The following is a 14,123-nucleotide window of genomic DNA, read 5'->3' on the forward strand; positions in this document are numbered from 1 at the left end:
ATTTACACATGGAATATTTGTTTTAAAACACAGCATTAGGAAGTTCTATATTAATTTTAAAGATAGTGAATTGAAGATTCACTGTTAGCAGCAGTTTGATTGTTGAAGTCATAAGGAGCTGAAGGGTTTCAATGTTCTCCACCTGAAGCCATCATAAATTGAAATTTGAAATCCACATGAAATTTGCATCCACATGAAATATTACAGTTTCTTTTTTAGGATAAAAAGTGTAAATATGTAATTAACATTGCAACTTCTATTCTAGTAAAAGTTGCAGTGTTAATTACATATTTTAGACCTCTTATCTAGTCTTCTATCTACCTTTTTATGTAGACATTGTATCTACCTTCTATCTACCTCTAGTAAGAAAAATACAGCTTTTAATGATACAAGTATTAGTAATATGACAGCATTTGTTTGGTGAGAGAATTTGTAATTTGTTAACTAATTAACAGGATGATGCTAGAGAAAGCTCTTTAGAGACCATGAAAAGTTTTAAAAGTGACAATCTCAAGAGTTAAAAGTGTCCCTGGGATACTGCTGGTATTTTTAGTAAAGAATTCAGATAAATTGCACTTAACATTTGAAATTCAATATTTGTGAATTTCATTAAAACTGGCAGCGTTTGGCCATAATAAACTAATAAATTCAGGAATGTAAGACACTAAAAGGAACTTTCCCATCTTGCTTTTGTAGAGCAAACATCAGAGGAGGCCAGCCAGAGTGCCAAGGTGCTGAGGAACAGGACGTGCATCATCAACTACAAGAAGCACATCAGGGTGTGCAGCGTGGGGGAGAAGAAGAACCCCCGCAGGTGTGCCACGCTGGCAGCCAGCAAGATCAAGATCATGAGTGATGCAAAGGAGGAATTATCCAGCTCAGAAAGTGTTTACCCAGCCAGGAAGAACCGCAAGCAGCTCCAGGGCAGCGTGTCCTCAGCCTGCAGGAAGAAGCTGTTCAACAGCTCGGAGGTGGACGCTTGTTCCAAGTCTGAAAATGAGAGTGAGCGGGTTTGTGGTAGGAAAAAAGCTTCCTGCTCTGAATCTTCTGTTTCTAAAAGGAAATATATTATTGAGTCTGAGAATGAAAGGACTGACTCGGAGACAGAGACTCAGAAGCGGAGTGATAACCACGTGCAGCCACACAAACCCGTCTGTGCTGCAGCTCTGAATAACTTTGACTACGACTCCTCAGAGGAGAATTCCACAAACCACGGGGTAGAAAATGGGGGAAACTGGGGAATTTCTAGGCAGGCAGCTTCAGCCCACAACCATTGTACGAGTAACTCCGAAGAGGAGGTAGATTCTGACTTGGCTAAACTTGAAACTAAAAATACCAGAGTAGCAGCAAATAAAAAACCTAGAGCTTCTTTCAAGAGATTAAAACCAGTGGATGACTTAAAGGAAGGAGAATCTGAAATGGGAGGGAAAAGAGAGGAGAGGAGAGAGGAGAGAAGCTCTGTCTCTGAGGATGTGGAAGCACCTGGGACTGCAGGAAGCTCCAAAACCACCTTCCCGTGTTTCTCCTCGGACTCTGGGACCGACAGCACCATCTGCAGCGACGCCACGGACACCAGGAAGCGCAAGAGGAAATGCAAAGCGGGCAGGAAGGAGAGCCTGAGCCACGACTCTCTGAGGCCGTGCAGGCGGCGGCCGCAGCGCAGGAAGCGGCGGAAAGGCAGCCAGGAGCAGGACTCGGAGGAGCTGGAGTTGGGCCGGGCCCGGCGGCGGCCGCGGCGCTCCAAGATCCGCACGCGCAGCGGCGGCCGGCGCACCGTGCGCTACCACGACGACGACGACGACAGAGCCCTCGAGGAGGCCGCCTGTGAAACGTAACCTTAACTAAAGGATAGCCAGCCCCTCTCTTTGTTTGTTTGTTTGTTTGTTTTTCTTTTATTATTTTCTTTTTTTTTTTTAATGGTAATAGCACTAGAACTCGTGATGGGTGCTGGCTCTTCTTTGTCCTACATTTCAGGGAATATATTTATATTTTTCTATGAAAAAGTTATGAATGTGATTAGATGATGACTTTCTCCTTTTTCATATTTTGACTTGCACTTGCCTGCCCATGTAGCAGCATTTAGCACAGATGCCAAAATGTGCCTCATTATAGGGGCAATTTTTTTGTCTTTACTGGTATTTTATTACATATAAACAAGAGTTTAAAAAAATGTTAAAACACTGCAAACAGGTTAATAGCAGTATGTTGAGTATTATTGTTATGGGTGCTGCAATGAAATACTACCTAGGTCATGCAACATTCAAGAACAGGTTTCAAACATCTCTAATGCTGTATGAAATCATCTACAATAGTAACAGGCTTCTAAATAATAGTACACACTCTAAAATCCTGGTGGATGCAAACATTGCTTCCAAAGAGGAATGAAAAGGCTGAAAACTTCACGGCTGGGTTCAGTGCAGTTGTTCAGTGCTCTGTACAAGCAGTTACCAGTGGAGAAGTTTATTTGCCACTTCCAGAGGCTTTGGTTCTGCTGACAGGTAGTACATCATTAATGTGACTTCTATACTGTAAACTTTTAAGATTATGAAATGCAGGTGAACTCTTGGGCCTAAAAGGGTTTTTGTGTGTTTTCTTTATAAAATAGAAAAACAAACAAAACACTTGTTCTGTTTTCTTTATGCGGGGAAAGCTTGAGGTGCAGGATTCCGACATTCCAGACCTTTTTTTGCTACGGTTCTGTTGTTCCTCCATATTTAAAGTGTTTGAATGTTGGATTTCCCATTGATTAAACCTTGCCAGTTTCTGAGCTTTGCAGTATATCTCCTGTTTTCACAATGTTTGAGGTGGCTCTCATTGACAAGAAGGAAAATTTCTCCAGGAAAATATGTGGAAGTCCCTGGTTGAACTCATGGCAATAACAAAACCACACAGCAGCTCTGAATTTTTAGTTTTCCCTGGAATTGTGCTGGTGGGAGCCTCACAATGGCTGCCCCCAGCCCAAAACCAGGGAATCTCTGCTCCTTCCCACTCCAGGGTTCCTTGTTTTCTCTGCAGCTTCCCTTTCTCACACTTTGGAAAACTTGGTCATTCTTTGAAAATAAAAATTAAAAACTTGGTCATTCTATCATTCAATAGAAAATGTGGCAGAGTATCAGATTTACCCTAACCTAGCTCATGTGAACTGAAATAGCAAGTTTGGGGATTGGTTTTCCAGCAGGTTGGACTGGTAGAGGGATCCAGAAGGGTTTGGGGGTAAAAAAATCAGTGCAACTGCACAGTGCTGGTGAATAATGACAGAATTTTTACAAATGGAAATCATCATGGAAAAATGAGGCTTCCAGCAGTGAGAGCCACTTCTCCAACACCCTCACTGACATTGTTTGCATTTACCATCACTTTTGCTGTGCCAGATGTTATCTCAGCACAGAGAAATACTCTTTTTTTCTTCCTTAACACTTCATGTGAAGTTCAAAAATAATTTAAATTGATCTTGCCCCAGGAAGATTTATTTAGAGCATAGTCCAATAGGATACAGCAGAATTCTGTAAATTCAAGATAAATGTTTATCTGGATTCTTTATTTGGTTTCTGAAATACAAACACAGTTGTGTTTAGTGATAAAACTTGAAGGTGGCTTTGTGTTTTCTTCGAGGAGCAAACTTTGTTATAAGATAGGAAGTCCACTAATTTTTTTATATTTTCCATAAACTTGATTATTTAGCAGCTGATTATTCTGTGTTCTCTGGAGTACAATCTCTAATTTGGGAATAATTGAATTAAACATAAAAGTTTTTGTTAATTTTCAGTTTGAACAGCTAAAATTTGGCTGGTGGGTTTGTATTTCTAGTCTAGGCTTAGATTTTCAAAGCTGGATTTCTTTCAGGGGCTGTGTTCTGTCACTGCACACACAGGTTCATGTCCCTGAAAGCTGGAGAAGGTTCTGGCCTTGGGGCTGCAGATGCCACAGGAGTCACTGCCTTAAGGACCCTGACACTTCATTTTCTAGGCAAAGCATGTGCTGCTCTGTATTTCCTAATTTTGTACACATAGTGGGAAGAGAAATTATTAAACTGGAAAAGTATTTTGAGTCTTTCACCCTTAAAGAGTTTATTTATTTTTAATTTATTAAAGGAGCATGGTGGCTCTTGTGGGACTGGCAGTCCTTTCACCTTCCTTGAAGTGAGCATTTTTGGTTTTGTCTAGCTGTACTCAGGGAAGTAAAGTAGTAGTCCTTTAAAAGTAGGATCTTTATTTAATGTGACTTTTGGGGGGTGTTTTGGTTTGTTTAGAGCAGGACCTGAGTGTGTGATGGTGATCAGGCAGCATGAACAGAGGGAAGCATTAAAGTGCAGGACAGAATCGTAAAGGAATCAAATTCATTCATGTTCCAGGCTTTGATGATGTACATGTGTTAGTGACCAAAGTAAAGCTGTACATACACCTGGGATGTGTGGATTCTCTGTTTGTGTTTTCTGCTTCTGTCAGGGTTGGGATTGAAGGCACTTGAGATGGTATTTCATGTTTGGACTCAAGCATTTATTATTTCTTATCAGTGTAACAACCTCGCAACCATAACTTCCTGAAGGGTGGCTGTGGTGAGCTGGGGGTCGGTCTCTTTCTCCGGGCGATAACGGATAGAACAAGAGGACACAGTCTCAAGTTGCGTCAAGCGAGATGTAAGTTAGAATTAAGAAGGAAATATTTCACAGTAAGAGCGGTCAGATACTGGAATCATTTACCCAGTGAGGTGGTGGAGTCATCATCCCTTGAAGAATTCAAAAAAAGACTGGATGTGGCACTTGGTGCCATGATCTAGTGAACAGTTAGAACATCGGCTGGACTTGATGATCTTATAGGTCTCTTCCAGTCTTGAACTTCTGTGATTCTGTGAGTTCAGCAGTCTTTCATTACAAGGCACAAAATGGCCAACAATCTCTTGTTACAAGGTCTTTTAAGACTAAACTGTCCAATTAAGAAATTATACTTAGATTATTTTCCCTTTTAACCCGATAACATCCCTCAAAGCCCTCAATGCAGACTATTCTGTCCAATTACAAAATACCACCCAAACCCATGGAGAGTAAGGAAGAAGAAGGTGAAGAACAACCTGCCTTGGCCCTCAAATCTCCATCTTGCTTCATATTTATTACTGTATTCTAAAACCCCAAACTTTTAAGTTTTCCACCCTGTGGTATTACACACTTCTAACCATCTACGCGCCTGTAATCCCAGTGCTATCAATCAATTTTGGAAGTCTTCTCCACAGCCTCAGGTCAAATGCAGTGTTCTCTTGTGAGTCTGTGCCTTTCAGCACAGAAAGTTTAAAATTCTCAGCATCCAGGATTCCAACAGGATGTCACTGTGCTCTTACTTGGTTCAGCCAGGCCAAGGGACAACAACCCCGTGGGGCTGGAGAGCTGGAAAGGCCCTGGGGGTGCTGTGACAGGGGCTGGACACGAGCCCAGGGGTGCCCAGGGGGGCAAGAGGCCCCTGGCAGCTGGGCTGGATGGGGAATTGTGTGTGCAGCAGGAGCAGGGCAGGGATTCTCCCTCTGTGCTGGCTCTGAGAGGCCCCTCCAGGGCTGGGCCCAGTTCTGCTCCTGCAGGAGAGCCCTGGAGGGGCTGGAGCGTGTCCAGGGCAGGGAACGGAGCTGGGCAGGGGCTGGAGCCCCAGCAGGGGCTGAGGGAGCTGGAAGGGGCTGAGGCTGGAGCAAAGGAGGCTCAGGGGCCCTTGTGGCTCTGCACAAGTCCCTGCCAGGAGGGCACAGCCGGGGGGTCGGGCTCTGCTCCAGGGAACAGGGACAGGAGCAGAGGGAACGGCCTCAGGCTGGGCCAGGGCAGGCTCAGCTGGGACAGCAGCAGCAATTTGCCCATGGAAAGGGAGCTCAGGCCTTGGCAGGGGCTGCCCAGGGAGCTTTGCAGTGCCCATCCCTGCAGGTGTCCCCTGGAGGTGGCACTGAGTGCTCTGGGCTGGGGACAAGGTGCCCATGGGGCACGCACAGCTGGGACTTGGTGACCTTGGAGGGCTTTGCCAGCCCCTGCAGGGATTTCGGGACTCTGGGATTTCCTGAGGTTTGTTCCTGTCCCTTTCACCTCTATCCTCTTTTGGGAGCTGTCACAGCGGGGGGGTCGGGCGGTGCTCCAGGGAACAGTGACAGGACAGAACGGCATCGAGGCGGGGCAGGTTTAAATGAGGTATCTGGATGATTTTCTTCACTGAAAGGATGGTTAATCCTTGGAAGAAGTTGCCCAGGGATGCGATGGAGTCACCATCTCTGCGAGCCCTCCAGACCCGCCCGGACGTGGCCTTTGGTGCGAGGTTCGGAGGTACCGGAGGCACCAGGCGCTGCCGCCGCCTCTCCCCTCAGAGCCCCCGGCGCCTGCTCCGGCGCTGAGGGCGGGGCTGCGCAGGCGCGAGGCGGCCATGGCGACTTTCTTCGGGGAGGTGGTGGTGGCCCCGTCCCGGGCCGGCCTGGACGAGGAGGAGGAGGCGCGGGAGGAGACGCCCGAGGACCGCGAGATCCGCAGGGAGATCGAGAAGAAAAGGTACCGGCAGCGCGGGGAGATCAGGGAAAGGTTCTTCCCTGAGAGGGTGCTGGCACTGCCCAGGCTCCCCAGGCAATGGGCGCGGCCCCGAGGCTGCCAGAGCTCCAGGGATGCCCATGGTGGGGTTGTTGGTGTCTGTTCAGGGCCAAGAGCTGGGTTTGGATGGTTCTTGTGGGTCCCACCCAGCCCGGGCTGTTCTGTGTTGTTTTCCCAGGGAGATCCAAGTGCTGTGGAGCTGTGCTGAGGAGTCCCTGGTGTGCTCCAGATTCATCGTGGCCATCGGCAGGAACGCTGCGGGTGCGTGCAGAACCTCAGCTGCCGGGCTGGGGATAAACTGGGGAGGCAGAAGGTGGCAGGGAGGTGGAAATGTGCCAGGACATTCCCCGCTCCAAGCCCCAGTTGGGGTTGTAAATGTGCCAGGACATTCCCTGCTCCAAGCCCCAACTGGGGTTTTAAATGTGCCAGGACATTCCCCGCTCCAAGCCCCAACTGGGGTTGTAAATGTGCCCAGACATTCCCAAGCCCCAGTGTCCAACCTGGCCTTGGGCATTTCCAAGGGTCCAGGAGCAGCCACAGCTCCTCTGCGCATCCCCACCCTCCCAGGGAACAATTCCCTCCCAAACTCTCATCCAACCCTGCCCTCCTTGAGTTCACCTCGTTCCCCCTTGTCCTGTCATCCCGTTACCTTTTGAAAAATCCCTCTCCAGCTTTCACTACACCCCTCTATTTACTGAATGTGCAGCTCCTCCTTTAGCAGCAGAGGTTAAACCTGGAGGCAACCGAGTTGTCCAGAGAAAGCTGAAGTTCCTCTGTGCATGTAAAACACAGTTATTATTACAGGTGCTTATTCCTCTTGGAAATTGATGTATTTTCACTTGAATACAAAAAGTGAAGTATGTTTTAGTTTGGGATTTCAGTTAGGACAATCCCTCTTTTCCTTTATCTGGTTTTTGTTTGGTAAACTCTCTGGGATTGTTTATTAATTGGCAAAAGTTTTGATCTGATAGTACCCACAAGTCTTGCTTGCATTGAAGTGACATTTAGATTTTATCAAGGTTAACTTTGCTAATTTGTTTGGGTTTTTCCTTGAAAAATAGTAATAGATATATTGGATCTGTCTTCTGTAGCTTTTGACAGGAGTCTGATTTATTAACGTTTGCCACACTCTTGCCTTTGTTTTTTCTAAAATCAGTGTAACAGTTCTGCCTTGCTGCTTCAGTGAGTTTTGGTTTTAATCTGCTATATCTGTTATGTCAGAAGGTATTAGAGACCTAATATTTCGCAATCTTAATTAATACTAAAGAAATTGAAGTTGATTGTAATGCTGTAATTCCTCAGAACAAGTGATTTTTATGTTAGGGATCTGTATGTGTTGAACATCTCTTCATCTTTGTAAATTTGAGTACAGCAGGATTATCACATTGCTGATGTTTCTTAGATTTGGTCAATAAGTTGATAAAAATGAGTTATTCTTTCTTCAGATTGCAAAGGAATAACCTAATTTAGTCCAGCTATTTATTTGTAAAACAGAGGTTTTAATTTTTATAAATTAACACTATTTTTAATGGGTTTTGCAGCTTTCCTGTCATCTTTTATCCTGGACTCTGTGTGCTGGGAAGTGATTGGAGTTGTGAAGCTGTGGAATGAGTGGTGCAGAACATCCAGCAGCACAAATGTCCTCCCCACAGACTCTTTCTGTTTGTTCTACAGATTGATATCAGACCCCACAGTGAGTGACTTGAGCATTAATTCCTCTGTGGTTTGGCTTTCTGAAAAGGAGAAACTTCATCCACCCCCAAACAGGGCACTGCAGGATCATGGGTTAATCTCATAAATGATCTGAAGGGTTAAAACTAAAACTGTGTGAAGTTCAGCACAGAATGTCACAGCCTCATGGCTTCACTGCATTTGTGAGCAAAAAATCCTCATTGAAACAGAGCTAAACCCAAAATAACTGAACAATTTATTGTCTGCAGCCACATCACCCTTACAGGCGATGCTGAGATGCTGTTGTGCCCTTTAAACCACTTGCTTACACAAATTTTTACCTTTTTTAGGTTTTATTGTGCCAGTGTAGTTGCTATGTGGCTGAGGATCAACAGTTCCAGTGGCTTGAGAAGGTAAAACTGGCAAGGAAATAAATGGAGTAATAAAATCCTCTATTTATTAGGATGGGGATCTTTTCTCTGATACTTTAACCATGACAGTGTTAAATAAGTTTCCCATGTGGTTTTCTTTTATTAAATATTCAAAAATAGATCAATTTACTCTCTGCAGGATCAGTGAAATCCCTTTCTGTGCTGCCAGCTGTATCTGCTGTCAGCTCCCAGCTGAGTGGTTTTGGACAGTTTCACTTTTGTTGGCCCTTAACCACTTCCCAAACATTTTTCCTGCTTGCTTTTCATTTCCCATGCCTTATTTCAGCTGCATTTCACCTCTGGGAGAATTCTTCCTTCAAAAAAAACCAACAGCAATTTGTGCAGCTGCCAAAGGATCGCCAGCCAAACCAGTTGTGGAGCTGCTGGGTGTGTTCTGTGCCTTTCCCAGGGGGCAGGTGGAGATAAAGGTGCCTCCCAAGCAGAATTTGTCCCATTTCTTCCCACATTTAACATTCCCAGGGCCTCACCCCAGCATTATCCAGGTACAGGAGCCCTGCTGGCTCAGGGAAGTCCCTCCAAATATCATCATTTTGATTTTAACAAGATAAAGCCAAGGGGTGAATGTTCCTCCTGTTGATTTTCCTGATGGATTTGGGTCACTGCTTTGCCTGCAGGAAGTGTGGCTTATTTTGTCTTGCTGTCTGTCTGCTCCCTGCCTGCCTTTAAATCTGTGCTGAGCTGATGGAGCAGCAGGGATTCTGAAGCTGGGCTTAGAGATCAGTACAGCTTTGCTGGGGGATCACAGCTCATTTGGAAGTTTAAAACCCCTTAGACCTCAGATTTTTGCTGTATTCCACACATTCCTGCACTTCATTTGAAGTGGGATTGCAGAAGAGAGATGGCTGGGGGTTGTTGTCTTCCCCATTTGTGGGTGTTCCTGAACAGCAGGAGTGTGGTTGTACCAAGTCCATGTTTCTGAGTATTTTTACATTTTGTGGTTGTTGGTATTTTTAAATGTGCAGAAGAAACAACGTGCTGCCAATCCTTTTTCTTTTCATGTGAGTGGCAGCCCTGTTCTGTGTGTAAATCCTGATTTCCTGAGCATCTCCCATCTCCACAGGTCAGATCTTTACCTCTGGGTGGGTTTTCTCTGTAAGGATCACTGACAAACCAGAACACACAGGTTGGATTTTGCAGCCATAGATTCCAGCCTGTGTTCCCAGCAAAGCAAGTGGAAAATCTGTGGGCTTCTGAATATTCCTGTCAGATTTCTGTCACAGTGGTGACACAGTGACAGTGATGGGAGGGCACAGCTTCCCTCCTGGGACTGGTACACAGACAGAAACCTGTGTAGGCAACTTTCTGTCACAGTTTCCAAATTCTCTATTTCGTTTTCCCTTGTTGGTATTTTGTAATGTTCAGAAGGTTTTGTACTTCAAAACTTTGTTCTTTGAATATGAGAAAGAGAAGCCTAAATTTTCTTTCTCAATTCAACTTGAATAGAATGAAATAAAATCTGTGTATCTAAAATAAATTATTTTACAACATTGTAGGGCATCCAGGGAGCACAATTTTCATTTCAGATGTTAAGCAGCTCAGTGAACTGCTTGTTTTTATTTGGAATCCTATTTTTCTTTTTTTTTACAATCACCATTAATTAAAGCAGTAAATCTTAATATATTGAATACAAAGTGCTGAAAACATGAAACCTCTCCAGAAGATCACTAGACTTAGTAAATATATCAGCTGTTATTTTGGGGTTTTTATCTCTAGCCTAGGAGCAATGCCTGGGAAATTTCTACCTGAAGGTTGTGATTCAGACTGGTTGTGGTCCTGCAAACCTGAGTTCAAGATAAATGAATCTGAAATTGAAATGAATCTGAAATTGAAATGAATCCTTGAGGTTCCTCTGCTTTTATTATGAGAAATTTTCCTGATGTATTTTTTTGTATTTCAGGTTTTTGGCTCCATGCAGAAGAAAGGCTTGCAAGTCACCATCCTTTCCACGTGTCCTGTAGCTGATTATAAAACTCAGGAATCCACTCTGACCCTTGTGTCTCCATTCCTGAAAGCCTTGAAGACCAAAGAATTCCAGGAGCAGGTCTGCTGCCCACTGCTGGAGCAGCCCAACATTGTGAGGGACCTTCCTGCTGCTGGTACTTTGCAATTCCAGTTATTTACACAATTCCCCCTGAGGAACATCCCTCTGCAATTAGAATTTTTGCTTAATTGTGGGAACTGGCTGAAAATTCAGCTTTTTAAAAATTAATTACTGACAGATTCACATCTTACATATTGCCCTGGAGAATAGGGACAGTTTTCCAAACCAGCCATAAATAATTTTACCAGTTATGTGTGGGACAGAAGTACTGGGAAATTCTCCAGTACAGCCTTACAAAGCATTTTGTACAGTGGGGTTTTTTAGGAATTTTACTTAGTAATTAAATAAATTTTATTAGGAATTATTTTCATCTGAGCACCCAAAATAAAACCTCATAAAGTCCTTTCTGTATATAACAGGTCATGAAGCTTGTACAGATCCACTGATCAACCTCATGGAAAAATTAGGTTCAGTTTTTTATGTAATTTAATAAAAACCTTGAATTTTTGCATTCTAGAATCCCTAATGGTAGCAGCATGAGGAAAAGCTTGTCTGGCAGGAGCTAAAAGTGGATGATTTTCTCTTGTTCACATTCCTTTTTATGGGTTTTTTGGTTGGGTTTTTTTGGGGGTGTTGTTTGGGTTTTTTGCAGATGTTGCTATTATTTTTATTTATTTTCTTATTTTTATTTATTTATTAAATATTTGATAAAATATTTTACGGGTTTTATTTATTTTCATTCCCTGGATGTCCTACATTTTTATTTATTTTCTTTTTTTTATTTATTTAAGAACACATTTAAGAAAATATTCATTGTTTTTATTTATTATTTTAATTTTTATTATTATATTATGTTATGTTATGTTATATTACGTTACGTTACATTACATTATATTACATTACATTACATTACATCACATCACATCACATTACATTACATTACATTACATTACATTATATTATATTATATTATATTATATTATATTATATTATATTATATTATATTATATTATATTATATTATATTATATTATATTTTTATGTACAGTTTCCAGGTAGGGTATGTGCCAGGAAAAAACACCTCCATTTAACTAATTTTTGATTTTAACTAATTTTCCTTGTATAGCTGGGGGATGAGTTGCTGCTCCAGCAGTCAGCATCCTGAGCTGGTAATGAAACTCCCATGGGTTTAAAATTCTGATTTTTGCACCCAGAGCAGAGATCCCTTTGTGCTGAGTTTAACAGATTTCCTTTCCCTGTGTCAGTGCTGAGTTACTGCCAGGTGTGGGACATCCCTGCAGTGCTGTACCAGTGCTACACTGATGTCATCAAGCTGGACACAGTCACCATTGAAGCCTTCAAGCCTCTGCTCTCTTCTGAGCTCCTGAAGAGTTTAGCCAAGGTAAAATTTCCATTTTTATAATTAATGGGAGTTTTTGTCTGTTTTCATCTCTTGCATTCTGCTGGGTTTGTTCCCCTGTGGGGATTGCACTCTACAGCTTCCTTCAGAACTTCATGTTGGATTTTCAGGCTCTGCTAATGTATGAATGTATCAGGGAAGGATTTTTGTGCTTGTGTAAGCTGCAGTTTGCTTTGGAGTTGCCTCATTTAAAGCTTTTTGTTGTGTGTTTTTTTATTATTTTTACATTTTATATTCATGTATCAGATGGCTCAGTTCTAGCTCTGTATATGCCTCTCTTCTGGCATACAGGAAAGCTTCTTAAAATAACCCATTTTGACCTATAACTTCATTTTGGAGCTAAAAAGCCAAATTTCTGAAGAAATTTTTACACTAATCCAGCCTGGCCTTGAACACTTCCAGGGATGGGGCAGCCCCAATTTCTGTGTGCCACCACCCTCACAGTGAATCACATTGCTCCCAAAAATTCCCATTGCAGCCCCTAAAATGAATGTTTTCCTCTTTCTGAAATGTTTTTAATTGATTTCTAGTTGGTTGAGAACACTTTGAACCCAGATTTCAATGCCCAAAGAGGTCTGTGTGTACTGAGGTGTTTACTTCAGTCCTAAAATCAGTTTTCAGTGCAGCTCATTCTGTTCTGCTGAATAACTCTGAGTAACACATAAATATTTAAACTCTGAAGGAGAACAATGACAGAGAATCTTCCCCTCATGTCCAAGCAAGGAGGAATGCAAAATAATAAATCCATTTTCTTGCTGCACTGCACATTCCTGTGGATAAATTCATTCAGAAAACCTGAGTTTTGCTCAGTTAATATTGATATGATATAATGTAATATAATATAAATATAATGTTATGTTATGTTACGTTACATTACATTACATTACTCTATTCTATTCTATTATTATATATTCTATTCTATTATTATATATTCTATTCTATTATTATATATTGTAATATAGTATAATAGATAATATAATATGGTATAGTATAATATAATGTAGTATAAATATAGTGTTAATATAATATATACTATATTATATATAGTATAATGTAATGTAGTATGTAATATAATATAATAATATAATATAATGTAATATATAAAATATAGTATAATATATAATATAGTACTATATTATATATATAGTACTGTATTATATATTATATATAATATATACTATAATATATATCATCTATATTATTATATATTATAGTATATAATATATAATATTATATACTATAAAATATAGTTATTATATTATATAATATAGTATTATATTATATTATATTATATTATATTATATTATATTATATTATATTATATATATTATACTATACTAATATATACTATATTATATGTATTAGTGTATATATTATTATATATACTAATATAAATAATATAGTATGATATAATATGTGATATTTATATATTTAATTAATCTAAATAAATAATGTATAACTATATAATTATAATATCTAATAAAATTCATTTAATATATTAATAAAAGTGCTGTTCAGAGTAATGAAAATGGGGCCGGGGCCAGGGGAGCTCTTGCTTTTTCCCACTCTGTGGCTGATTCTGATCCTCTCCTCCTTTCCCCAGGACGCCTCTGAAAGCACAAAGATCCTGAAGAAGTTCCTGACAGCCAGTGAAACTCACAATAACATCTACATCTGACAAGGACAGTTGTGCTGCACTTTGTAAACTCCAGTTTCTTCTCTTGAGGACTTCTGGGATTTTATTTTTTTTCCTTTAAATTAGAATAAATTTCAGTAGATTTTTTTACTTTCCCGCTCATTTTTGTTGCTTTTAACTTCATCACTGAACACCCTTCTGCATGGCTTGGAAGATTCTTCTGGAGTGATTTTAGGAAAGATTTTGGATATGAAAATCAACTCCTTTTTTTCCTCCTGAAGGGATTGTTTTCCCTAAAAGTATTCCTTTTATATTTCAAAGAGGAAAATACAGATAAAGAATTCTGTCTGTATCTCCCAAGAC

General features: G+C 41.2%; 2 protein-coding genes across 2 annotated transcripts in view; both read left to right on the plus strand.

The window, feature by feature from the left end:
- Positions 1-3,100, plus strand: part of BRWD1 (bromodomain and WD repeat domain containing 1) — a 48,599-nt gene extending 45,499 nt beyond the window's left edge. The window contains exon 41 of the mRNA XM_058823152.1: positions 697-3,100. Within this exon, the coding sequence (XP_058679135.1) occupies positions 697-1,835 (1,139 nt within the window). The 3' untranslated portion in view covers positions 1,836-3,100. The remainder of the gene's footprint in view (positions 1-696) is intronic.
- Positions 3,101-6,383: 3,283 nt separating this feature from the next.
- PSMG1 (proteasome assembly chaperone 1) lies at positions 6,384-13,910 on the plus strand. The gene is made up of 7 exons (XM_058825685.1): positions 6,384-6,505; positions 6,720-6,802; positions 8,083-8,234; positions 8,563-8,625; positions 10,562-10,760; positions 11,970-12,106; positions 13,728-13,910. The coding sequence occupies exons 1-7, from the start codon at positions 6,384-6,386 to the stop codon at positions 13,800-13,802; spliced, it is 831 nt and encodes a 276-aa protein (XP_058681668.1). The 3' UTR covers positions 13,803-13,910.
- Positions 13,911-14,123: the final 213 nt, after the last annotated feature.

Source organism: Ammospiza caudacuta, chromosome 2, assembly GCF_027887145.1.
Source record: "Ammospiza caudacuta isolate bAmmCau1 chromosome 2, bAmmCau1.pri, whole genome shotgun sequence".
Classification (NCBI taxonomy): domain Eukaryota; kingdom Metazoa; phylum Chordata; class Aves; order Passeriformes; family Passerellidae; genus Ammospiza; species Ammospiza caudacuta.